Source organism: Nuphar pumila, chromosome 7, assembly GCF_984573655.1.
Source record: "Nuphar pumila chromosome 7, dmNupPumi1.hap1.1, whole genome shotgun sequence".
Classification (NCBI taxonomy): Eukaryota; Viridiplantae; Streptophyta; class Magnoliopsida; order Nymphaeales; family Nymphaeaceae; genus Nuphar; species Nuphar pumila.
In genome coordinates, this window is record NC_143255.1 from 23,631,402 (window position 1) to 23,656,392 (window position 24,991).

The window sequence follows — 24,991 nt, forward strand, 5'->3', positions numbered from 1 at the left end:
GAGAATCAATCCAATTTGAACCATTTTGTCAATTTTAGCATCACAATGTCAAATTTGAAATCGAGCTTTATCTTGAAATTCAAATTTGGTTTGGATTTAGATCCATAAAACAAAAACTACATACAACAGGTATAGGCGTGATGTAACTGGTATCAGCCTTGTTTGGATTCTATTTAATTGGCCATAAGTGAGGATTAGGGTCCAAGGCTCACTGGACAGAAAGCTGTTTAAGAAAACCGGTTGCCGTGTCTTAGTTTCATAAAGACCGTATCCATGTGACACAAGCACAAAAAGGTTGTTAACCTTTTTTCTTATAGTAAACTGTGTCAAAGATACCGCTATGACCCGACTCATGATATGAGTTTTAAGATGTTTTAAAAACTGTCATGATGATGCAGATATTTTTTTTTTAACTAATAAAAACTATTTTTAATATTTAATACATATTTCATACTAAAATATTACAAAAACTGTTTAAGAATGCTTAAAATATATTAAAAAATGACTATATGCGTTTGAATTGTGTCAGCATATTAGAGCGTGTCCGACTTGTGTCACCAGCAACACGTCACTAAAATGACGTGTCCACGTGACATAGGAACTAAAGTACCGTCTTATCCTTAGAGTCCTAGCTTCGCGATACCCAAAAAAATAAGGACTAAAAGGGGTTCAATATCCTTTTTTTTTTTTTTATTATGACGTGTTTGGATAAGCTTGGAGTTGTTTATCTAGTGATGGCACGGAGATGCCAGTGGCTTTGGGTAGGGGTGGCAAAATCTTACCAGATCCGCTTCTTAGCCTAGTTAGGGTTTGGCTTAAACGGGTTCGTGTCGTAAACGGGTCGACCCACCTAACCCATTTATTAAACGGGTCAGGTTCGTATTAGGGGTATGCTAACCCGTCAATCCGTTTGACCCATTTAATAAACGGGTTAGGCGGGCGGGTCAACCTGTTTACACGAACCCCTCATCCTCTCCTCCGGCTACACATTCGACAACTCCTCCATCCAGCTAGCGGTGGCTCAACATCGGCCACCGAACATGCCCTATCACCCAGACTCCTCTCCTTGCCCGCCCGTCCCTCATCCCCAACTACGCCCTCTGCTCCCTCATCTCCCACTTCGCCCAAGCCCACCACATCCCCCTCTCTCGGACACTCCCCACAACCCCAACAACGGCCACCGCCCATCAATCGTCCACGATGGCATCTCAGAGGCAAAAGGTCAAACAATTGGTCTCCACGCTTGCCTCGCCCAACTCCCCTCATTCTTCCAAGCTCGACGCTCGCTCCCTCCTCCTCCGCCCCTCCAAATACGATCGCAACTTCTAGCAGCTCCTTACGGAGTCCGACGGGACCTCCGCCGTGCTCCTCTGTGCCAAAGACCCCCTCCTCCAGGACACCGCCCTCTCCGTCCTCTTCAACCTCTCCCTTGACGACGACAACAAGGTGGGGCTCGTGGCCGAGGGCACAGTCGGCCCCATCGTGTTCACCCTCCGCTCAGGCTCGCAGACCGCTTGCGCGCTCTCCGCTACCATCATCACGAGCCTCGCCATCATGGAGGTGAACAAGGGGACAATCGGCGGGTACCCAGGCGCTACGAGGTGCTGGTAGAGCTCCTCAGGGATGGGGATTTGAAGGGAAAGCGACTACGATGCTTTGTTCATTCCCGGACAACAAGCGGTGGGCGGTCGATGTCGACGCCGTACCCATTTTGCTAGCGCTGGCTGCTGCAGAGGAGTTGATGGAGGGCCCCGTCGAGGTGCTCAACCTGCTCTCGAGGTGCACCGAGGGACGCAAGGCTATTCGGAAGTGCAGGGGCAGCGTTCAGGTGCTGACCATGATCCTGTTATTGGGTTGACCCGTTTAATAAACGGGTTGCCATGTAATCATGTCGTATCGACCCGACTCGTTTATTAAATGGATTAACTGTGTCGTGTTGGGTTACCCGTTTAATAAATGGGTCATGTTTGTGTTTGCCACATCCGACCCGTTTAATAAATGGATTGGGTTCGTGTTGAGGTATTCTGACCTGCCAACCTGCCAACTCGACCCGATTGCCACCCCTAGCTTTGAGGTTTGCCCACGTGGCCAACGGGGGTGGTTGTGAGGGTGCTGAGATTAAGACACCCAATCAAACCTCACCGATGCACGGGTGTGTCCGTAACTATCAAAGGTAGGCCATCTAAGACACGGTGATCACGAGCCCTCACCTGGGTTTTTTCCTCTTGGCGAGGGTTTTTCATAAAAAAAATAAACGCTAAATTTTCATTCAAAGTGTTGGTTTCTTTATATATATATATATATATATATATATATATATATATATATATATATATTTACACGAAGAAATCAGGCTTAGGATCAGAGAGCCACACTGCCTCTACTTAGAATGTACTTATGATCATTGTCCTGCCAGTGTCCCCTTGCCCCTAGTTTTTTTTTTTCGGATAGGTAAAGATGTAAATGACACTAGCTTTTGGGGCATAATATCTAGATTGGCCAAGAACACCCCCCCAAACAAGGTGAGGGGGAGCCCTCTTGAATTAAGGAGGAAACTAATGCGCAAAAAGGCAGAAAGTCATAGTGTAGCTAGGGATGGCAGTGGACTGGGGCAGGGACAAGGTCTCCACCCCCACCCCATTTCAAAATCTGAACCTCCACCCCCGCCTCCATCCCTGCACGGTGGGGATGGATTTTAACCTCCACCCCCGTTTCATGTCCTCCATCCTCGGTTCAAACGGGGGTGAGGCAAGGTGGGGCTCCGTGTTCGTGTTTCGAAGATGGGTTAAGGTCAATAGCAAGTGTTTCACAAGAGAAGGTAAACCCCAATCCCAATCAAGTCATAAATCGGGTCTTGTAGCAAACCAAACCCATTATGCAGCACAACCACTCAAAAGGCTCGACTCAATGTCCAAGCACATGACTTAAGACAATTGTTAGCCCCCCACAGACTGCATGAGGAGCCCAACCCTAAGTCAATCCAAACAACAACATCATCATCCAGCTTTATTCCAACTACATGAGACGAGTCTTTTTTCTGTAGAGCTGCAACTTGGATCGCTTTACTAAAAATAAAGATTTTTTTAAGCATTTAATGAGATAGACTTCGTGCTCAACATAAAGTCAGAGTCCAACACAGCCAGTTAACGATTCGTTAGGGTGCCCCTCTCAGCCCACGACGAGTACAAAACCGGAACAATAAATAGTCTCCCTCTTACCACTCCGTCGTCCGAAACCGTAAAGGGGTATTTCCGTCAGAAAAAATGGAAACGGATAGCCGTTGGCGTGAAGACAGTGCTTGGTGGTCCCCATGCCCACGGGAGCCCCTTCTGCGCACAGTCATTACCGGACACGTGTCGATTTTGACGAGACGTGAGGCCCACTGCCAACGTAACGCTCCTCCTGTCTCTCGCTGACCAACATTATTTCACGCCCTCTCTCTCTCTCTGACGGAGATTCTCCCACCGTTAACGGCAACAGAACGGCAGAAACTGTGCCGTCGGCCATGACCCAATTTCTAAATCGTCCTGCTTGACCCGCCACCTTTCATGGATTCCACTAATTGGGATTTGGGTATGATACATCAAATGGAACCAAATCCATTTATCCGGATTTGTAAAAAATTAATAAAAAGTGCGGAAATGAAGAAAATCGTTGTTTTAAAGGTTCAATCGAACTACAAAATATGCATCCAATGCTTAAACAAAAAAAAAAAAATCAAACCAAAAACCGATCATTAAAAACAAAAACAGAAAAGAAAAAAGAGAAAATGATTCAACCCAGATAACCCGATTTTACAAGGGGCATGGATCGGCTTCTGTATCCAAATCGATTTCACGGCGATTTGATTCAATTCTTGGTACAATGGGTGCAGCTCCTGATCTTCGGGTCGGATAATTATTTGGCCCATTGACCCGATTATCTGGGATCCCTTTTGAGAGCAAGGGTGTTTTGGTCATGTGCTACATAGTCATTTTCTCAACGGCCTCGTTAGAATGTATGATGATGACGATGGTGGGGCTAGGATTATGATGTGTGGGGGCATGCAAGAATGCTTGATGATCATCATCATGATCATTAGCCGACGGCAGATGGTCATGCATGGCATGACGTATCGTCGTAATCATCACCATCATCATGAGAACCATGAGATGGGGCCGCCGCCGCCGTCGATTCCATCTGAAAAAGAGCTCCACTCCACGCCGTCGATTCTCACTTTTCCTTTTTTTTTCTTCTTATTTTAATGATTAATTTAATTAGCAATTAAATTCCAGAAAACCAGCCACTTAGTAGGCAGATCCCACGCCAACCCTGCCCGTTTTATTTATTTATTTTATTTTCTGATTTTCTGCAGTAGTTTATGGAAGAACATGGTTGGTCAAAGTTTGACCAAGTAAGGGCGTAGGCCCTAGGCTCGGCTTAGCTTGGTCTTACACACATTGTTGCGTGCGTGATATTTTTTAGCTTTTTTCTTTTTAATTTAAAGCAAGCTGGGATACTGGTGTCATGAGCAAGTTTAGAGAGAGAAACAAAGTTTTACCTAATTTTGAGTGACTGGTTTGATTGTGACTCAGTCAAGGTCGCCGAGTCAAATCCATGAGTTTGCCAACTGTGATCCGAACCATAGTCATGGATGTCTTCACCATGGTTTATTAGATATACCGTGGGTTGTTTTTGTTCTAAGTTTGATGCTTTTTTTTTTTCTGTCATCGAATTTTGGTGCGTATGACAGACGTTGCGCTTTGAAGCCCATTGACAATTCATATTTTACTCAAAGTTATGTAAATTAAAAACTAATTTTATTAAATAAACCCCATAGATCATACTTATAAGGGTTTTTAACCATTGGAACAATGTCGGATGGACTAAGGTGAGCTAAAACCTGGTACACCTAATATATAGTAATGGGTATGTGCTAAATGGGTATTTTTTTGTTCTTTCTACGTTTTTTTCTCGCAGTTTCGACCCCATAAATGTATTGGGCATGATTGATTTACGAGGAATCCACACTTGGATCATGTGTTTTCGATGAAAAAATGATATTTTGAAGATTCAAAAAATTAGGAAAAGGGTTTTGGATCAAATGATATTGAAAACTACTATCAACTGTGATTTTCAATTGTTTGCATTGAATGGGTAACCTCTTGGGAAGTCTTCTTGTTGCGCCCCTTTATGTCTTTTTTATTTTTTTCTTTTCTTTGCCCACAAGAGCTTTGCTCATCTAGTAGGGAAAACTTGCTACTGTTATCAAGTTGACCGGATGTTACAAGTTCAAAACCCATGGGTAGCACCCTTATCAGCCAATCAGTGATGGTTTTTTTTTTTTTGAATGGGGGTGTTGTGTGTGACTTGATAAATGGTCTCAACATGGGACCCACATACCACCATTGAGAGGAGTCCTTTTGAGGCTTTGTTTGGAAAACCTATTATGTGATGGCCTGTATAGGTAAAACAAGGAACGTATGGTGATGAGTTCCTTGGATTGGATGTCAAGGTAAATAAAAATAGGAGAAAATAGAAAGAGTGTGTGTGCTTTCTTTTGGAAAAAACTTGAGGTAGACGATTGGAGTCTTGGGAATTGAGAAAGAGAGGGTATTTCTCTTGGTTAAGGGTGACTACCGGAAATCGGCGTTTTACTTTTGCATCTGGGCAGTAGCACCAGTGAAAAATGAGTTTTACTGGCGTAAATATTGGGTTGCGTCAAAGAAAAGACTTACACTAGAGCAAGAAAATTAAGCTCTAGTGAAAACATCTTTTCTGGTGAAATCCTATACCGTGCCAGAAAAAGTGGTTTTTCTCTGGCGCATCTTCAACCTGCACCGGTAAAAAGCAAAAGCGACTTTCACTGGTGTAAAAAGAAACTGCGCCAGAAAACAAAACAATTTCACTTGAAAATCTTATTGGGACAACTCTCTCTCTCTCTCTCTGCCCTTCTCTCTTTGTACTCTCTCCCTCTTGTTTCCCTCTCTCTCGCCCTCTTTTCCTCTCTCGCCCACCCTCTCTTTCCCTCTCTCTACAACCTTCTCATCTCTCTCTTTCTCTATAACCTCCACTACAACAAATACGAGAAGTTGTGATGCCCAGCAGGGGTCGTCATTGAAAAAAATTTAACGGTGATGGTTAAGGCCATTACCGATTCTGGGTTAATTAAAAAAAGAAGGGAATAGCCCACGAGGCCTCCCGCTCTCCTTTTTCCCTGCCTCTTCTATTTCCCCTCTACCATTTGGCAGTTGGAGTTCCCACACACCTGATCAATCACCACCAAGAGGATCTCGACGTTTGAGTTCCATTATCGATGAGTGTGACATACCCTAAATGCCTTGCAACATGTGTTCTCTTCTTTCCCATTCTTTTTTCTTTCCTATCTCTATTTTCAACCTTTTCCTTCGACAATTAGAGTTCCTGTGCCAAGAGGTTTGAGTCCTTACACCAATAGATCCAAGGCAACCATCTATGCCTCGAAGATCACATCTGCCTGCTTTTTTCCCTCTCTTATGTTGTTTTCCTCATTTTGCTTGCAGAGAACTTGGATTGAGCTGCATCAAGATGTTGACTGATTTTTAGGGTTTAGTTGAAGCTCTCTGTATATATCTTTATTCATGTAAATCACGTTTTTGCATATTTTTTTAGAGAAATAGATAATTAGTTTTTTTGGTTTCCTTATTGTGATATGTTATAATTTTATTTTGTAATTTTGTTGTTATGTGGAATCAAATTAGATGTTTTATATTTGATCCATTGTTTTGTAGTTATGGTTTCACATTGTATGGAGTTCTTCTCATGATTTCTGATATTTCTGCTGTATTTTAACTAGGTTCTAACAATAGTACTCAAGGTGATTGGTGATTTGATGTCTTCAGTTATGGATTTACTTTGTTATGGTTTTTTAATGTTTCGTTTTTACTGCATGATCTATATAAACATGACCTTTAGTTGACTATTTCAAGATATTTTACTTCTCTTATTATTTCTAAGAAAATGTAGAAATGCCATTCCCTATAATACTCTAAATTGATCATGTTTCTGTTAAGCCTTTGATATGGATGATGTTTTTTTTGCAAGCTCATCCATGTTTGAAGATGGAAGTAAAGTGCTGCTGGTTGAAGGTACACTCTTTTGTTTTCCTTTCTCATTAGGTAATCATTAAATTATGACAGCGCTAGAAAGATTGATATTGATCTCCCAATTTTAGAGAGTTTGCATTGTTTTCTATCCTTATTCTACCATAAAAACAATTTGGAGGTTTTAAGGAGTGCTATTTTTGCTGTCATGTAAATTTGCAATTTCATTATCTAATCTATGGATGGTCTTTTCTTGACATTCATCTTTACCTGTCTTAGGAATTATTACTTCAATTCATACATAATGCTAAATCTGAACATATCTATTGAGTATAAACAAACCTTAATCCTATTCTTAATATAAATTTATAGACATTTCTTAAGCTCGTCAAAAAGTTGACAGATTTTGATCAACAACTTGTGATTGATGACATGTGTTGATGTTGCCTCAAATATGGGGGTAACATGACATCTTGGTATCCAATCTATTTTTCTTATTCATGTCCAACATAAATATTTAATATTTCCTAATTGGTAATGACATATAGTTTCTTAACAAAATAGAAAAGGATAACACTCCCTTTGAGCAAGGGGTGTAACTTTTATCATAAAAAATGATCAATGAAAAGAGGCAGATCATGTAAGTTTGGTGTTTGCTGCATGCACTTACCTTAAATTGATGCAAATTCTAAGTTTCAAGGTGTCTCCATCATGCTAGCCTTTTTTCATTTGACTATGGTTTAGTATGATGAATAAGGCAAAAACTAAGTCATATGAGTAATATTGTCCTCGGTATGAAATAGGGTGTCCAATCCCTTAGTTGAAACATTGAAGTGGTTGAGTGTTCTGGTTGCCTCTTTTCATCAGACTGTGGTTTAGTGTGATGAGATTAGATGCATGTTCTATGCATTATTTTTATTTTTTTTACTATTTGCCACTTTTACTTGCGCACTAAATAAGTGCACGAATAAAAGTCTTTTACTGGCGCTAAATTAGTGCCAGTAAAGGCTAAAAGCACAAGTTCAACGCCAGTGAAAATGATTTTCATTGGCGAATGTAATTGTGCCAGTAAAACCTTTACCAACAAGGTTTTTACTAGCACATTGATTGTGTTAGTAAAGACTTTTTTTGGTGCAAAACCTGCACTAGTAAAACTCGAATTTCTTGTAGTGGGCTCTCGCTAGGGGACATGAGAGTCTAATCTCTTTGGTTTTTTAGTGGTTGAGAGGAGAATAGAAAAGACAGTGAGTTTGGCTCTCCTGTGGTGGCTCTTTAAATTTAAACTTTTCTTGAGTATTGAGAGAATTGGTTGAAGGATAAAGAGAAAAGGATACATCGACTTAAGGATACATCCACCTGCTTGATGACAAAGGGAAAGTTTTAGGTTTCATGTATTGATCTTCTTGGTGGGTTGAAAGATGTGTAAATAATTTTTTTGTTTACTTAATTTATTTTATATCAGCGATTGATTTTATATTAATAAATGCTTTCAATACTCTTCTTATGGACATAAATCGTTGTGTTTTGCGATTTTTTGCTTCTTTGCTGGTTTTATTATTTTTGGGAGTGTTTTCTATTTGTCGGTATTAGATATGACTTATCGTGATCCTAGGCATGAACCCTGAAAATCTAAACAAGTGGTATCAAGGCTATTTGTTATAGAGAAGATCAAATATAACCTTAAAGATGATGAATATTAAGTTTGTGGTAGAAAAATTTAATGGCAAAGAGAACTTTACACTATAACAAAAAAGAGTTAATAATCTATTGATTCAATAAGATATGTAAAAGACATTGTTTGACAAGTCAAGTAAATCGGTGACATTAGTTGATGATAAAATAACATCCAGTGGGACATCAATTATGAGTGATCATGATTTAAAATGTTTAGATTTTCAAGTATTGAGTATGATTTGGTTATTTCTCACATATGAGATAATGTATAACGTGCTTGAGATAGAGTCTATGAAAGAATTATTGAAAAATCTAGAAAGCCTATATATGACAAAGTCCTTGACAAACAAACTTTATTGAAAGCAACAAGTGTAATACTTGAGATTTTTCCTTGATATTAAATGAATAAAGAGGCATTTTTATCTTAAATATGTAAATTTTTTAATTAATTTGTATTTGGATTTCGGATAATTTTAATAATATATTTTGAATATGCTAATGATGAATCTAAACCCTAGTGTTTGGACCCAGTGGGGTTTAAATAAATTTTATAGATTTGGACTCTTAATTTAAGAGTTTCAATTGGATTTAATTGGTATTAATTGGATCCAATCCAATTAGATTGGACCCTAGGCGGGCCCCAATTAGACCTAATTGCCTATGTGGCAATGCAATTAAATTATTTAAATAGAAGTTTAAGAGGGTGGGATGTCCCCACCTCTCTTATAATTAATAAAAATAAAATCAATGTGGACGCTTAAAACAGTAGGAGTCCCATTGACTTGAAAATTTTAATTGAAAAAATTTATGAAGAGACCTAAAGCAAGAGGGATTCTTTCTTTATCCACACAATTTTGGGGGATAGAGAGAGAGAGACCTCTCCTAATTGGAATAAGGGGAGGAGAGGGCTTATATAAAGACCCTCTCACACACCCCCTCTCTTCTCTCTCTCATATGCTCTCTCTCTTCTCTCTCAATTATTCATCTTCTCCACTTAGATATTTTTGTGTTTTTTATCTTCCTCCCTATTCACGCCCCTAGGAGAGGGACCTTTGTAGTTGTGGCAGCCATTGAAGGTACTGATTGAGGAAGGAGAACACGATGGTAGTGAAGCAACCCGATATCCATCATTTTCCTATTCTACACGATTTTCAAGTAAGATCTCATTGGCTTGTGCATATGTATAGCATCAAGGGTGTATATACATGCTGAAAATAAAACTTCAGAAATGTATTTGATGTGATATCAGTCCTAACTATGTGCTTGGACTGATATCCTATGGTTTTAGAGACATATTAGACTTCGAAAAGGGTTTTACCAAAAATGATTTCTCTGAAATACCCTAAATCATGTTCTTTGTTCGTAAGTAACAACTTTCAAAAGTCGAAACAAAATTTTTGTCCTGATAGAAATTTTGTATGCAACTGCATTGTCTTGTGAATTTCATTTCTATTAATTTGTTTCATGGTTATACCTGAAAATTTTATATGTGTTAGATTAAATTGATAAACTTCCAATAAAAATTTGATGCACAAATTTCTTAAGGTTTATAAGTTAAAAATCACGGAAGATGGCTTTGAAACCTGGAATTTTTGGAGCACAGTCTGTCTAAAAACCAGAATAGACTGCGAACCATGAATTTTAATGCATAGCAAAAATGAAGTTTGGACCAGATATTTGTGAGAGATTTTGCTAGACATATCCATATAGCTACAATAAATTTACAAAAAATTTTAAATTTTTTGGTTGATGTTTCTTCAAAGTGACTAAAGTGGACAGGTCAGTTCAACGAACAAAAAACTAGTTTAGGTAAATTATTTATTTTACCATACTTTAGACTCTAATTGATGCAAGGTTTACAAATATGCTTAGCTAACATATTCATGTATCTATTGTAAAAATCTCAGATTTTTACTTATTGCAATCTGGCTTTGACCAAGTTTATACACAATATAATCTTATAATTTTTGGAAAGTGCATTGCCACCAAATGGCTACTCAAATGGTCATGACCAAAAAGAAGAACTAGAATGAATCATCAGATTTTTGGGCGTAAACAACACTCTAATTCTCTATGATAATGTTTGATCTATCATACTTTCGACTTCCCATTCAAATTTGGTTTCTACGTCTGATCCATAACTGGATCTGTCCTATGAACATGTATGGCCACATTTTTTTTCTAAAACAAATTCTTTAAAAACTGATCAGACCCATTTCAACTTCAGTTTAGATCTGATCCGAGGTACCTCAAGCTTCTCACACATGATTGATTCATCGACGAATCTATTCATGCCAATGGCTCCACGACTCAGGTTCTTGTTTTTTCAGATTGGCTCGTAAAAGAATAGGTGAATCGAATCGGAATGGAAAAGACAAGAGAAGCAAGAAAATAGTTATTAATGTTGACTTAGTCAATTTTTAATATATCTTTAGAGTTTAGCTTTAATATGACTCGGTATGCTCTCCACTTGGAGGAAAAACATAATAAAGCAAAGGAAGCAAGTTGCCATATGAAAATAGGCAAACAAAAATAAACATTGAAATGCTAACTTAGAGATTTGATTTTTAATACCTTTATGGATCGTTCAAATGACACCAAACTAGGGATACCATAAACTCCATTTGTATATAGAAACCCATTTTCTGTGTTTTCAAAACATGTAACCAAACATTTCATATAAAATTGATTGGAAAACTTATAGGAAACACATTTCCTATCAAGTGAGAAACCTTTTTTTTTTTTTTTCTTGAAATCGGACAAACCAATCCCTGTTGGGGTCAGTCTGTTATACTAATTTTTTTAGAACCAAACCGACCTAGTCCCATGAAGGACCGACTCGGTACAAGTTTGAAACCCACATAGGTCTGATCCTCAATGGATCAGTTCCTAAACACCACATTTTTTTATCGAACCAAAACAGGCCCAGCCTGCTTTAGAGCTTGTTTGACCAGTTCCCACGTACTTTCGAAATTGACCCATAAGTGGGTCAGATTCGCGAGTTGTTTAGGCCTTCCGCTTGAGGAAGCCGAGCTCACTAGGCATAACATTTTTCCTTTTTAAGCTTAAAGAAATACAGACAATGTGAGGATCAACCTATTAATATTTTCCTTTCATAAACATAAACAGAAACTAAATAAAAACAACACAATTTTTATAAACAAAAAAGTGTTTTTTTTCTATTTACAGTTATTGTTTTTGTTCCTTTTTTTTTTTTTAAAGGTTGCAAGGGTAGAGACTAAAATGGCTTGATACAAAATCATTTAAATTCAACCTCAAACCACTATCCTATTGATCGACATATCTTTTGGCATCTTGTAATGGCATTTGAGGAAAAAGCAAGCCATTTTCAAGCGTACAAAGAGTTTCCACAAAATCCCTTAATAGGATATTCTTCCCATTTACTTGATTAATCAATAAATTTACAAAAACAACAACACTGACTCGATCCCTTCAGAGAACCACATACAAAAAACATGGTCCTCTCATAGGACATTACTTTCATTACATCAAGGCTCTTTTTTTTGTAAACTTATCTCACACTAAAAAAAATTACTAGAATAATGTTTATTTTCTTTTGAAAAACCAGCTGAGATCGATCAGTCACAGCACTAATAGAGACTGATCGAAGTCTTGAGGATTTTGACCAGCGTCGTGAAGCGACTTCGCACACGTCTGTAACAACACATTCACACCCTATTAAACATACAAAAGCTAAACTCTTTTTTTTTTTTTTCTAGAATTCGAATTGCTATGAAAAAATAATCCGGTTTGCATCATGGTTGAACCCACTTAGACCTGATATCGGGTTTGCCCAAACCATGCATGGGAAAACACATTATTACACCGAAATCAAGGTTTTTCTCAAACCAATTTCAGTGCTCGTCAGATCTGAACCGATATCAGCCCTAGTTATACTAGAATTGATATACAAGTTCCAAGGATGGAATTAAATTTGATGTATACTCGTGCATACGGGTTCTAGTCTACATGTATTGAGTTAGAACCCTTACCTTGATTCATCGAAACCATTGGATGCAAACACTGAAACTAGATGGTCGTTGGCTTGAACCGATTAGTACCTCCGAACCATAGCAGTACTTCTCACTACAAGAAAAATGCTACTTAGCGACGGAAATTGGCGACGGATTTTTTCCGTCGCCAATTTGCTACGGATTAGCAAGCGAAAACTATTTGTCGCTAACGTTTGCAATATTTGCAAAATTAGCGATGGAAATATCTCCGTCGCTAATTAGCGAGGGATTAGCGACAACATTTTTTCATCTCCAAAAATGTTACAAAAAATGCTAATTAGCGAGAGATTTTTTCCGTCCCTAATCCGTCACTAATTAGCGACGGATTAGGGATGGAAATATTCCCTCGCTAATTTCGTCGTTAATTTTTCGTCCCACCTGATGCGCGAAATTTTTCCTCTATTTGTTTTTCCCTCCCGTTCGATTTAAACCATCAGGACGCCAGAAGCCCCGCTAACGACGTGCACAAAGAGTCGATCCCCACCTATGGAGAAGTCACAGATGGAGCCACCGTGGCTTCGCCGGAGCCGAGACGTCAAGGGGGCGACAAAGAGGAGGTTGCTGTTAAGGAGCCACTGGATCATGCCAAAGTCGAAGAGAGTGGCGACAAAGAGGAGGCTGCTGTTGAGGAGCCACTGGAGCCTGTCGAAGTCGCAAAGATCCGTGCGGAGTCGTGAAGAGCCTGCCGAAGTCGCGAAGATGCCGTACTCGTTGCTCCTCCCCCTGCAGCTCGCGAAGATCTGCGCGGAGTCACAACTGAAGCTGAGTGCCCCCGCTGTGAAGCTCTTCGGCTGGTTCTCATGGCAGACCTGTGGAACTTGAAGAGGATCTCCCCCCGGAATGCGCCCCTGCCGTGAAGCTCTTCGGCTGGTTCTCGTGGCAGACCAGGAACTTGAAGAGGAGCTCCCCCCGGATCCGTGCGGAGTCGTAGCCTGCCGAAACACGTCGGTTCTGTGAAAAAAAAATTGCTCCTTGCCGGAGAACGCGCCGGCAGCGAGCAATTTTTTTTTTTTAATTTAACGACAGATTAGCGACGAATATTATCCATCGCTAATTTAAAATAGCGAAAGACTCGCAATGGATCATATCCGTCGCTAATCCATCATAAATTAGCGCCGGACAAGTTCTGGCACTACTTAGTGTCGAAAAATTTGCGATGAAAGTTTTTTGTCGCTAATCCGACGCTAATTCATCGCTAAACAATTTAGCAACAGATTAGCGATGAATTTAGGTCATCGCTAATCCACAGGTTTCTTGTAGTGTCTTTTGAACCACGGCTATACCTCCTTCGAACCGATCCTCCAAAGAAAAACCATATGGAGGAAGAGAGGGCGAAAAAGAGAAAAGATAGAGAATAGAAGAATAGGGGAATAAGAAATAATAAAGGAGAAGAGAGGGGGGAGTGAACCCTTTCTCTGCATATATATAAAAAGAATTCCCAAAACTTTTCTTTGCTATTTTGTTTTTCAACCAAAACCTTCCAAAACCCTTTTGTTTTTTGTTTTGGTTTCTTATTTAAAACACCTATACATCTACCTACTTATTAATTTTATAACTTATAAAATACCTATATATATATATATATACCTATTCTTACTTTTTATGGCTGGCCTTTTAAAGAGGTTTCAACAATAACAAAGAGGGTCCACATCCCACCCTGGGGAGATCCCTTTCCAAAAGTTTTTAGCAAAAATATCTAAGTTTAAGATAAAAGGCAAAATTTTCCTATATTTTAAATAGAAACTTTTAAATTTCTTGGCTTGGGTTTAAGAGAAGTTTCCTAATACTAAAGTTTTAGATCTTAACAACACTTTAAAAAATGTAGAATACTCATTAGCCTGGCCCACATAGGGGTTACATCCAACCCATGGACTCCTACTTTTCCATTAATTGTGTTTTAATTTAAATTTTTGTTCTATGGATTTAATTAGAATTAATTTTAAAAGGGTTTTTATTTTGGATTCCAAATTCAATTGGGATCTAAACTCATAAGAAATTCAAATCAAATTCATGTCCAATTAAAAAATCCAAATCCAATTTAAAAGTCCGATTTCACATTAAATTTCACTCAAATTTAAAACTAAATTCTATATGTATTTTAAAGTCCAATTTAACTTTGAATTTAAATCTGATTTCATCTCTTGATTAAATTTTCACTCTTTTAATACACAAATTAAATCTCAATTTAGTTTTAATTAAGATTCTATATTTTACCTGAATTAAATATAAAAAACCATTCTTTATTATTTATTAATTACCAAAAATTCTAAATTTGATTCAAATTTCAAATTCAACCACTATTCAATTTCATGTGTATTTTATACTCAAACTTATATTAATTCTTAATTCTACCAAATTAAAAATTCAACTCCAAAATTAGATCCACATTAAATCTGATTAAAAATCTAAACTTAATTCAAAATAATTTCCTAGCTTGAGATTCATTCCAAATCTATTAATTAAACTATCTTTAAATTCTAAGTGAAATTCAAGTCTATTTTAACTTTGTATCCAATAAATTCTCAAGCTCTACTCAAATGGTAATTTATCATGTAATTTAAATTCCATGTTGACATTAACTATAAAAAATCTATTTTTTTTAATTTAAAAAAATTACAGTTGTAACAGTGATGATTATGCATATGCTGAATTGTAATTGCATAGTTAAATGAATGAGTGCTTTGTTTACATGTTTGAATGAGTATGATATGTAACATATGTTATGATACGATTTATGAGCATGCATTATGATGATTAATTATTGTTGACATGATATGATACTTGAATTCCATGATGCATGATTGAATACTCATGAGTGGGCTTACGGTTAAAGGTATCAATTAGTACCTTGAGAGCATAAATTTATGTGTTGCATAAGCTTATGTGCTTGTGCAATAAGGCATGTAGAGACATGCATGTACTTGTTGATTGATGATGTGTGGTTTAAGGAACCACTGAGATACCTTGTATGCACGACTTTATGGATTTGGTCAAATGATATTCTTGTGCTGTAAAGCGTGTACAACATGCAAGTACTCTGGACTACTCAAATGTGAGCAAGGGGTTGTTGAAAACTCATGAGGTGTTGTCTGTATACCAATTTTGTGGGTGAAAGGTCACACTTGGTCCCCAATTAAAGAAGTTAGGAGGCTGAGACTACCGTGTGGCCTAGGTGGTAGTTTCCTTAACCTGTAGAGTCATTTCCTTGATCAATCCAATTGTTGTACACCTTTGGAGTTTTTCTCTCGATAATTGACCATTTCTTTTTGGGTTGTCGTCTAGTTAGTCATTCAGGTATAGTAAAATACATAGCATAATAAATGTTTGAGTGATCTCGACTGACCAACACTACAATCATGCTTGTAATGACGTGAGATGCAAGATAAACAATTAATTAGTTAATTAGGAACACTTTACATTTATGCAAATTTTTTTGTTTATATGTCTGTGTTAAAAGCATTCCTGTAATGACATGAGATGTAATGATGACATGTTCTAATAATTGTGTTTCTTGAATTTAATCATTGTAGTGATTTAGTTAAATGCCTGATAATATATATTTTTATTGTTTATACATGCTTATGTATGCTTCGTACTATGTATACATGCAATGTTAATGTGTGTCCTACTGAGACTCGATTGGAGTCTGACACACTATTTTATAAATATATAGATGTTGAATGAATGAGTTGAGGAGCGGTTGCAGAATTTTGCGGGGATGCCATGAAAACCATTTATTTTATTTAGACCCCATGGATATTTACTCTGATTTACTATTTATTTCTTTGAACATTTGAAATGAACTATTGAATTATGAAATGAATGAATTAGTTTAGTTTATAGGTTGTTAAAATTGTTTTAAATACCTTTATCTTACCCATAATGTTTAACCATTTTCAAAATATTGTTTTCATTGTGAATTCTAAATTCTACGTAATTTTAAATAAAGGGTTTTATCAGCTGAATGTCTTTTCTTGAATTCAGTTTTAAGGAGCTATTAAACATTAGTGCTTGTGCAAGTTGACTCCTTAGAGCTCAATTTGGTTAAGGCAATAGCATAGATAAGACCTCACATAAAAAATTTTGTATGTATTTTTTTGTTAAAATTTTAGGGCGTTACAACTTTATAACTTGAAGATGAAGGAAGGTAGTAGTGTCTTAGAGCATCTGAATGCCTTTAATAAGATCGTGAGTGAGGATGATAAATCTTTAATCATCTTGAAATCATTGTCTTCGGAGTATGCGTATTTAACTACTATTTTATATAAAAAACAGAATAACAAATTTAATGATGTAACTGTAGCATTACTCTGCAATGAGATGCTTAAGAAGACTAGCACCAATAACCGATAAGATGAGGGCTTTGTGGCAAAAATATTGGATCACGATCGATGACGATTCAAGAAGCACGATCAAGATTGAAATCATAATGATGTACTACTACTACAAGAAATTATGTCATAAGAAGATATAATGCAAAAAGCATGAAGAAGATATGAGGAAAATGAAGACCAAAGATATTTATCAAGCAAGTGGTGTAGTGAGCAGTTCCGAGGAAATGGAGAAAGTCTGGTATTTTTCTCAGGTATAACTTCATTTTATGATTCATAGATTTTAGATTCTGGTTGTTCTTTTCATATATGTTATAGCATGAATATGTTTGATTCCTACACATGTGATGACAAAATGTTTTTTATGGAGAATGGTGCCTATTATAAGGTAATAGGAGTTTGCATAATTAAACTAAAAATGCTTGATGGAGTGATTCATACTCTTGTTGATGTTAAATATATACTAAAATTGAAAAAGAAATTAATTTCTTTTCATACATTGGATTCGAAGGGTTACAAAGGGTGAAACCTTGGTTGTTACGAGACATGCATGAGTGTTGATAAAAGGAAAGAGGTTTGAAAATCTATACTGAATGGTTGTGAAGGTTATAGTTGGGGGCAATTGCAATATCTTTTTCTTTTAGGGTAGTAATAAAAAAAAAAAGACTTGCTTGGGTTGTTTAAAAGAAACATGACTTATTGTGATGTCGATGTCATCAAGAGCTTCATGGTGAAGGCAAGGGATATGAAGGTTGAGAGTAATAAAACAAGTGAAAACTTTGTTGCAGGTAGATCATGAAATCAAGAAAAAGAAGAGGTGATAGTTTTTCATCAAGATATTTTCAGGTTCAGTCACCAGATAACTCATTGTAGAAGATGATTCAATTTCGAAGAGAGGTTACTCAAGCTCATCGGCAATGTGCATATGATGATGATGTGATAGCGTTTTGCTCTTGTGGATTCGTTCATAAAAAATATGACTTTTGCAGATGAAAAAAATAAGGCTGTGAAAATTGAAGATTTCATGGTTGACCTGAACTTAAGGAAATGAGGTGTTGTTTGAGAGCTGAATGAGGCATGTATAAACCAAGGTGGAGAATGCTGTGTGTGACTTGAAAATGGGTTCCAACATAAGACCCACAAACCACCATTGAGAGGTCCAACAAAACTACAGGTACTCTCTTTGTGTGGCAGTAAGCACATCGATGAATTACTTAATTCTTTTGGCCTTATGGTTGTTTGTTTCTTTGTTGATTTTTTATTGTGTTTGTGTATATATTTATTTCAGTATCGGATCTAACCTATCGTGATCTTGGGCATAGACTCCGAAAATCTAAACATGAGAGATTTAGCAGCCAGCCCTTAATCTAAACATGAGAGATGAGTTCAAGAAGCATGTCTTTTCATTATCACCTGAACTCATCTCTCCTGAAAGCCCATCTTAGTCAATGAGTGTCATTCTGAAAAAGATGATGAGCTCAACCTATCATAAAAATGATCGTGGGAAAATGTTAAATCAATCCGATTGTGTTTTTTTTATTATATCTTTGGTGCAATGAGAGATAAAGCTGCATCCTTTTGCATCTTTCTCCTTTTTAGTCCCATGAGACTTTCACGTCACCTATTTTTGCCTATTAGAATAAAGGGGGAACAGATATATGTGGGTGAAAGTGGACAACCTTGGCTTTTGGCTTTGGGGCTTTACTCAAAAGGACAAACCAGCCACCCATGTCGACGGTGTCCACAACAGTGTTGTGAGAGGCGTACGCCTCAGAGGCGAAGCGCAGGCTCAACGCCTCGCTTCGCCTCATCGCATTTACAACCTTGCTTGAGAGTCTCACGTTGTAAGAGGCGTACGCCTTAGTACCTGAGGCGTACGCCTCAGAGGCGTACGCCTTAGTACCTGAGGCGTACGCCTCAGAGGCGAAGCGCAGGCTCAATGCCTCGCTTCGCCTCATCGCATTTAACAACCTTGGTCCACAATACATGCTCAACAACATTATATTTTGGGGATCCTTAATAAATTCCGTAATTTGGCAAAGAATTTACCAACACTTTTTTTTTTTTTTAACTAAAAGAACTGCTTCAACCCGGAGACCTAGCCGCGTTGGCTCAGCCTGCCATACTTTTTGAGCTAAGCTCGAGCTTACAATGAAGCTGAGATGGTAAGCGAAAACAATAGCAGATTATAATCGGATGAGGATATGATTTTGATTTTTTTGCTACTGAATCCAATAAATATTGAATTTGATGGATTTGTGAATTCGTTCACATGTAAAAAAGCAGACTTAGTATGAGCTAGTCACCATTTGAATCCGAATCTATTTAGCCAGCATCCCATTAATTGAACATGGTATTGGTCATGCATCTGATCTGATTCCGAGCCGTTTACATCCCTACAAGCAATCTGACCAAGACCCAACGACGAATCCGAGCGGGTGTCCATGTATCCGGCACCCGAAACGACTCAAACCTTCCCAACCAGTCATAACCTCACCACTAGCCAAGTCAAAGTCCAAACAGCCCCAAACAATGTCCACACTTGCAAAAGTCAAGAGTTACCAAGATGGCAGTTTTGTAAATGACCTAAAAGATGGCACTGATTAACAAGAGATATACAAAACCAACACTGACGTAACATTCATGCGCCAACATACATACAAAGCGTAGTCACGCTTGCATTCCTCTCTCTCTCTCTTCTATAATGTAAGAGAGAGGGAAAGAACCAACATCCATGTCACAAACATCAACGCATCAGCATGAACTGTGTCCGCATACATACTTGGATTTGCATGCCACATGGTATATATAAGAAGAGAGAGAGAGGGGTTGGCGGTGAAAGAAGAGAGAGATAAGATAAGGGTTGGCGGTGAAAAAAGTAAATTTGCCGTGTCGCGTAAACGGCGGATTTTCGCTATAAATACATCGTTGGCCGCCCGCTCCTTCGTGCCTCCGTCTCTCTCTCTCTCACGTTCCTCTAGAAAGGGTTGTTTCCTCGCTCTATCCCAACGTCCTTTTCTCTCTCTCTCTCTCTCTCTCTCTCTACAACCAGTAGAGAGGGTGTAGTTTCTGGGGTTAGAGGTTGTTTTGACGAATTTCTTTTCTTTGGCCATGGCTGTGGAGGCGCTCCACATGGTGAAGGAGACGGGGGGCTGGCGGCCCCCGGCGCCGGCGCCGGAGAAGGAGATCCCGTCACCACCGTCTCCGCGGACGGTGCCGGCGAAGGAGACGCATTTCCGCGGCGTGCGGAAGCGGCCGTGGGGGAGGTTCGCAGCGGAGATCAGGGACCCGTGGAAGAAGACGCGCAGGTGGCTCGGCACCTTCGACACCGCGGAAGAGGCCGCACGCGCCTACGACAACGCCGCCCGCAACCTCCGCGGGACCAAGGCCAAGACTAACTTCACCCCCGCCCGCGACGGCGGCGGCTCGCCGGAGCCCGCCGCCGGCGGGGGTGGTGGGGAGCAGTTGCAGCAGTTGCGGGGTTTCTACGAAGAAAGGCCGCTTGCCGCCGCGGTGACGGTGGCGGTTGCGGCGCCCGAGCTCCGATTCGAGGTGGGGAGGAGCGACGACGGCGAGGCCGAGGGGAAGCGGCGGTTCCTCTTCGACCTTAACCTCCCGCCTCCCCTCGTCTGAGTTTCCTTCTTGTTTGATATTTATGTTTTTCTTTTTCTTGTTCGACGGTGTAAATATAATTTTTAACGGCGTGTTTATCGCCGGACTACAGGTCCGAATATCACCCTCTATCAACTCTCTCCCCCCGTTGTCTGTGTGTGTTGGTGGATTAGATCGTTTAGTGATATGACAATGATGGTGGTGTTGGTGTTGGAGAAGGAAGGACGCGATCTAGTTTTCTCTCAAGGGTTAAGAAAAAAACTTAATGGTCGTCTCTCTCTCTTTATGTTTTTGCGATATCGTGCTTACGATGGCCGTGTGCTCGGTCAAAGGGAAGAAACTTTGGTTGGTATGAAGGATGCGGATCTGTCAAGGGCAACATTAATCTCGCTATTTGTGAGCCAACGGAATTGAGAGAGAGAGAGAGAGGTTCGCAGGGGTTCCATGAAATCATCAACAAAGAGCCCAACCCTAACCGGGGAAGGCAGTGACGGCACTATCCTTCCGACTTGCGTTTGTCGTTACGCGGGGGGCCAGGCCACGTCAAACGTTTTGCGGTCATCTTAACCCGTTCCACTGCGTACTAGGCCGTGTCTCCACAAATCTCGGTGCGGGCGGTCCCGTCCCGGTATGTCTTTGTCTTGGACTAATATATGGTCACGTGTTTAAATCGGCTCCGGCTCGAGCCTGCTCAATATGTCGAGTGGATCCGGACCTCAATATTGGAGCGAATGTCCATGATTTAAAAGAACATTCTCCATCTAACTACTCCAAATCAAGTTCCTAGATAAACATACTATGTAGCAGCCCTTAGACCCTGGATTTTCTTTTGCCTGCTAGATCCGAACCGTCCTCGACCCAAAGTTCACAACCAGATCCGATAAGGGACAGAGGGATCTTTACGTCCACAATCGTCGGTCAAACGCCCTCCGCGCGAGAACGGAAAAAGAGAGAAAAGAACAAAACCGTGTGAACGGCCGACCACCGCGCCATACAAGGACGCGAAATCTTCAGCCGTGGCAGCGAAGGCACATGCTCCCCAGCCGTACAATCGGAGCGCAACGAGGGACGTCGTCCGTTGGATCACCCGCCGCTTCCCTGGTTGCCACCGCTATGCTTTGTACGTGTAGAACAGGCAGCCTCGCACGTGCGGTGGAGGGGCGTCGCTTTCGGTAGGGGCCCGCAGCGTCACGTGGGTCGTCTGCGCTGCCTCGCCGCCCCCCCCCTCCTCCCTTTCATCCCGTTTGTCCTTTTGTTTTTTTTAGTATATCTGTCCATGCATACATGCATGCCATCATTCATGTCATGTCATGCATTATGATAAGCTTATACATGATGGAGTTGCATCCATGAGTACGTAATACGTATGATATGCTCTCTGTTGGTAATTCTATGGTCGTACAGGTTGTGCTTTTCTACGCTAGTGTGATTCACAAAAAGACTTTCGTGTTCTCCTTAAAATGATGAAATTGCCCTTTCATTAATGAATGTCCTTGCTTGTCAGGGCCTTGAACAGGACGAACGAATTCGGGTCACCACAAAAGGACCAACATGTCCAAGGGTATTATGGTGATTTCAGTTTTTTTAGGCAGGATCATGAGATGCTAAACTCAGAAACACTGGTTCAAGTCCAATGTCGTTGCCCCAAGGGGGGTTGGCATTGTGGGGTAGGGCTCTGGCTACTATATGGTCAGTCAAAGTTTGATTCCCATGGGTGTCGCCCCTCTGCGCAACCCAATGCCTAGCATAGGCCCAGAGGCAGGGCTCCCAGCCTCAGAGTTTTATGGTACCGGCACGATGGCCATAGTTATGGCAGGCTGCCAGTGCAACCAGGTCTTCAGCGCGATTAGGTCTTCGTGCTAGGTGCCGATTTCTTTGGGTTTTAAATATAAAAAAAATAAAATAAATCTGAAACAGGAATTGGGCAGTATAGTTCTAAAGATTATTTTGTATTCGATATTACCAATGGGGGCTCTACTTGTTTGGTAGGAGCAGTTAGTGTACGCGACCTTGTGTTGGGATGTTGTAGGTTCAAAACCCAATAGTATAGTTGTATAACTTATGGCCGAGATAGACATGGGAAGACCAAATTGTAGAACCAGTAGAAAGAGAATAAGGAGAGAGAGAGATTTGATGGATAGAAGGCATGCTTCAGGAGAGTTGTTGTCATTCCTCTTTACCCATGCTTTAGAGACCTTGGGCTATATCTATTTTCTCCTCTTGGTGTTGGCATTTGCCCAACTAACCAACTCTATCATCATACACCACTATCTAATAATCACCTTTACTTTAACTGCACACAAAGTGGAAAGGTCCAGTGAGTGATTCCTTCGATTCTTTGGTTAGACCCAATGACATATTGGTTCCATAACCTAGATCTATAATTTGGATTTAATACTTGGATTCATTCTTTGGATCTAACATCTCTCACTTGGCTATAGGGACAAACAACATCTTGTATCACAATTGATGCATGGTATATCATATGCATCAAGTGACCTTGCACAATTTCAAGGGTTATATAAATATTTGAGGGTGATGTTTGCCTCACATGCTATAAATTATTTTCACATATACATGATTTTTTCATCATCATATGAATCATGATTCTTTCTCGTATATAATATGAGTTTAGCAATGACATTACATGGTTTTACATATATAGTTAGACTTTTTTGTCATGATACATCTCTACCATGAAGATATTCACAAATTAAGTTGATTTTTCATCATAATCATTTTATACACTTATTTCACATAACTATATAGGTTTCTTATCATGTCAAAAATCTCAATCAGAACTCTTAATATGTAGATATATCATAATGAGAGTCTCACTTTCTAGATAGTCATGAGGTTTATATTACTTTTCCATCACTATGTTTTAAGACATCATCATGTCCTAATAACCTTACATAAAATTCTCATGCACACTAGTGGAGTACTATGAATTTTTAACATCCCATGAATAAAAAAAATTTGATTTGTCAAACATAATTTATGCTTTCACTTTTTATGAATTTACAATAGACTATACTGACATAATCCATGTGCATCATCATCACATATAACATGCTAAAACACTCATCAAGTTAATTATCACATGATCATTTTGGATCAATATATTTATATCAAAATAGTCATAAATATTATTACCATGCATAAGGAATCTAAAACATGAAAAACAAAATATTCATTCATGCATTCAAACAAGCGATCATGCTACATATCTACATACATATGCAAATTATAATTAAACTCTCACTTTTCTATGTATTGCAATGTCACATTTTTCTTGTATCTTATGCAATAAAAAGATTTCATCATATGGTTAGTAGGATGACCAACCTCCACTATCCATGATAATCTCCTCACATGGTAAGTAGAGGTGGCCAACCTTCACTAACCACATGAGTTTTAGGTAAGGCCATAAATCCTCTTAATATATATATTTTGGGGAGGAATACATGATCTTTTTATGACCATCTATGGGTTGACTATCTGACAGTTGGTTGTTTGTCATATTACTAATTAATTTAACTTCAGGAGTTAATTCATTGATAAACTATCCATCAACCCATTGATGCAAAATATTCATGTCAACATTTATATTGATAGTAATTTTCAAACATATTCATGCTTAAAATCAATACTAGTAGACCCTTATCTAGATTCAAATTAAAATCTAGTCACATTGCATGCAATTTACATCCATAAGCTTTAAATATATCAAACCAAACTTATTTAATCAATTCTAAAAATATGGAAAATGCTCTCACTTTTCATGCATTATGAAAAGAATAAGCATGTTCTTTATTAAACATGCAATCAGAGTTATTTACTCTTACTTTTCAAAGTGAATTACTACTTGATCATTACATGGTCATATCAGCTTTGAATCAATGTATCTGGATCCAATCATTATGTTTTGTTATCCAAAATCATAAACAAATGTCATGCATTAAACATTCAAAGCATGTAAAAAAATAGTAAATCATGTTCTCATCTAAATTATTCATTCAGGGAACATATCAACCATAATTTTACTCACTTTTCATGTATATCATGAGAAACTTGATATATATTTTTTTCATATACACATATTCAGAGTTATTCTTTAATTTCACAAAGTGATTCACTACATCAACATATCAACTTCGGATTTATATATCCAAATTTATTTTTTGTTCAAACACATGATTGCAGGCTATGCAATATTCAAAACATGCAAAAAATCATGCAATCATGTTCTTAAGCAATTAACTCATTTTGAAAGCAT

General features: G+C 38.7%; 1 protein-coding gene across 1 annotated transcript; it reads left to right on the forward strand.

Annotated features, from left to right (window-relative positions):
* Positions 1 to 20,211: 20,211 nt before the first annotated feature.
* On the forward strand, positions 20,212 to 20,733 carry LOC149831535 (ethylene-responsive transcription factor 9-like). Its single transcript, XM_090013036.1, has one exon. It carries the CDS (start codon positions 20,212 to 20,214, stop codon positions 20,731 to 20,733), a length of 522 nt encoding a protein of 173 aa, XP_089869162.1.
* The last annotated feature ends 4,258 nt before the right edge of the window (positions 20,734 to 24,991 follow it).

What these genes read in the sequence shown, in the direction of transcription:
- LOC149831535 (XM_090013036.1), top strand. Translation starts at nt 20,212, where the DNA reads ATGGCTGTGGAGGCGCTCCACATGGTGAAGGAGACGGGGGGCTGGCGG.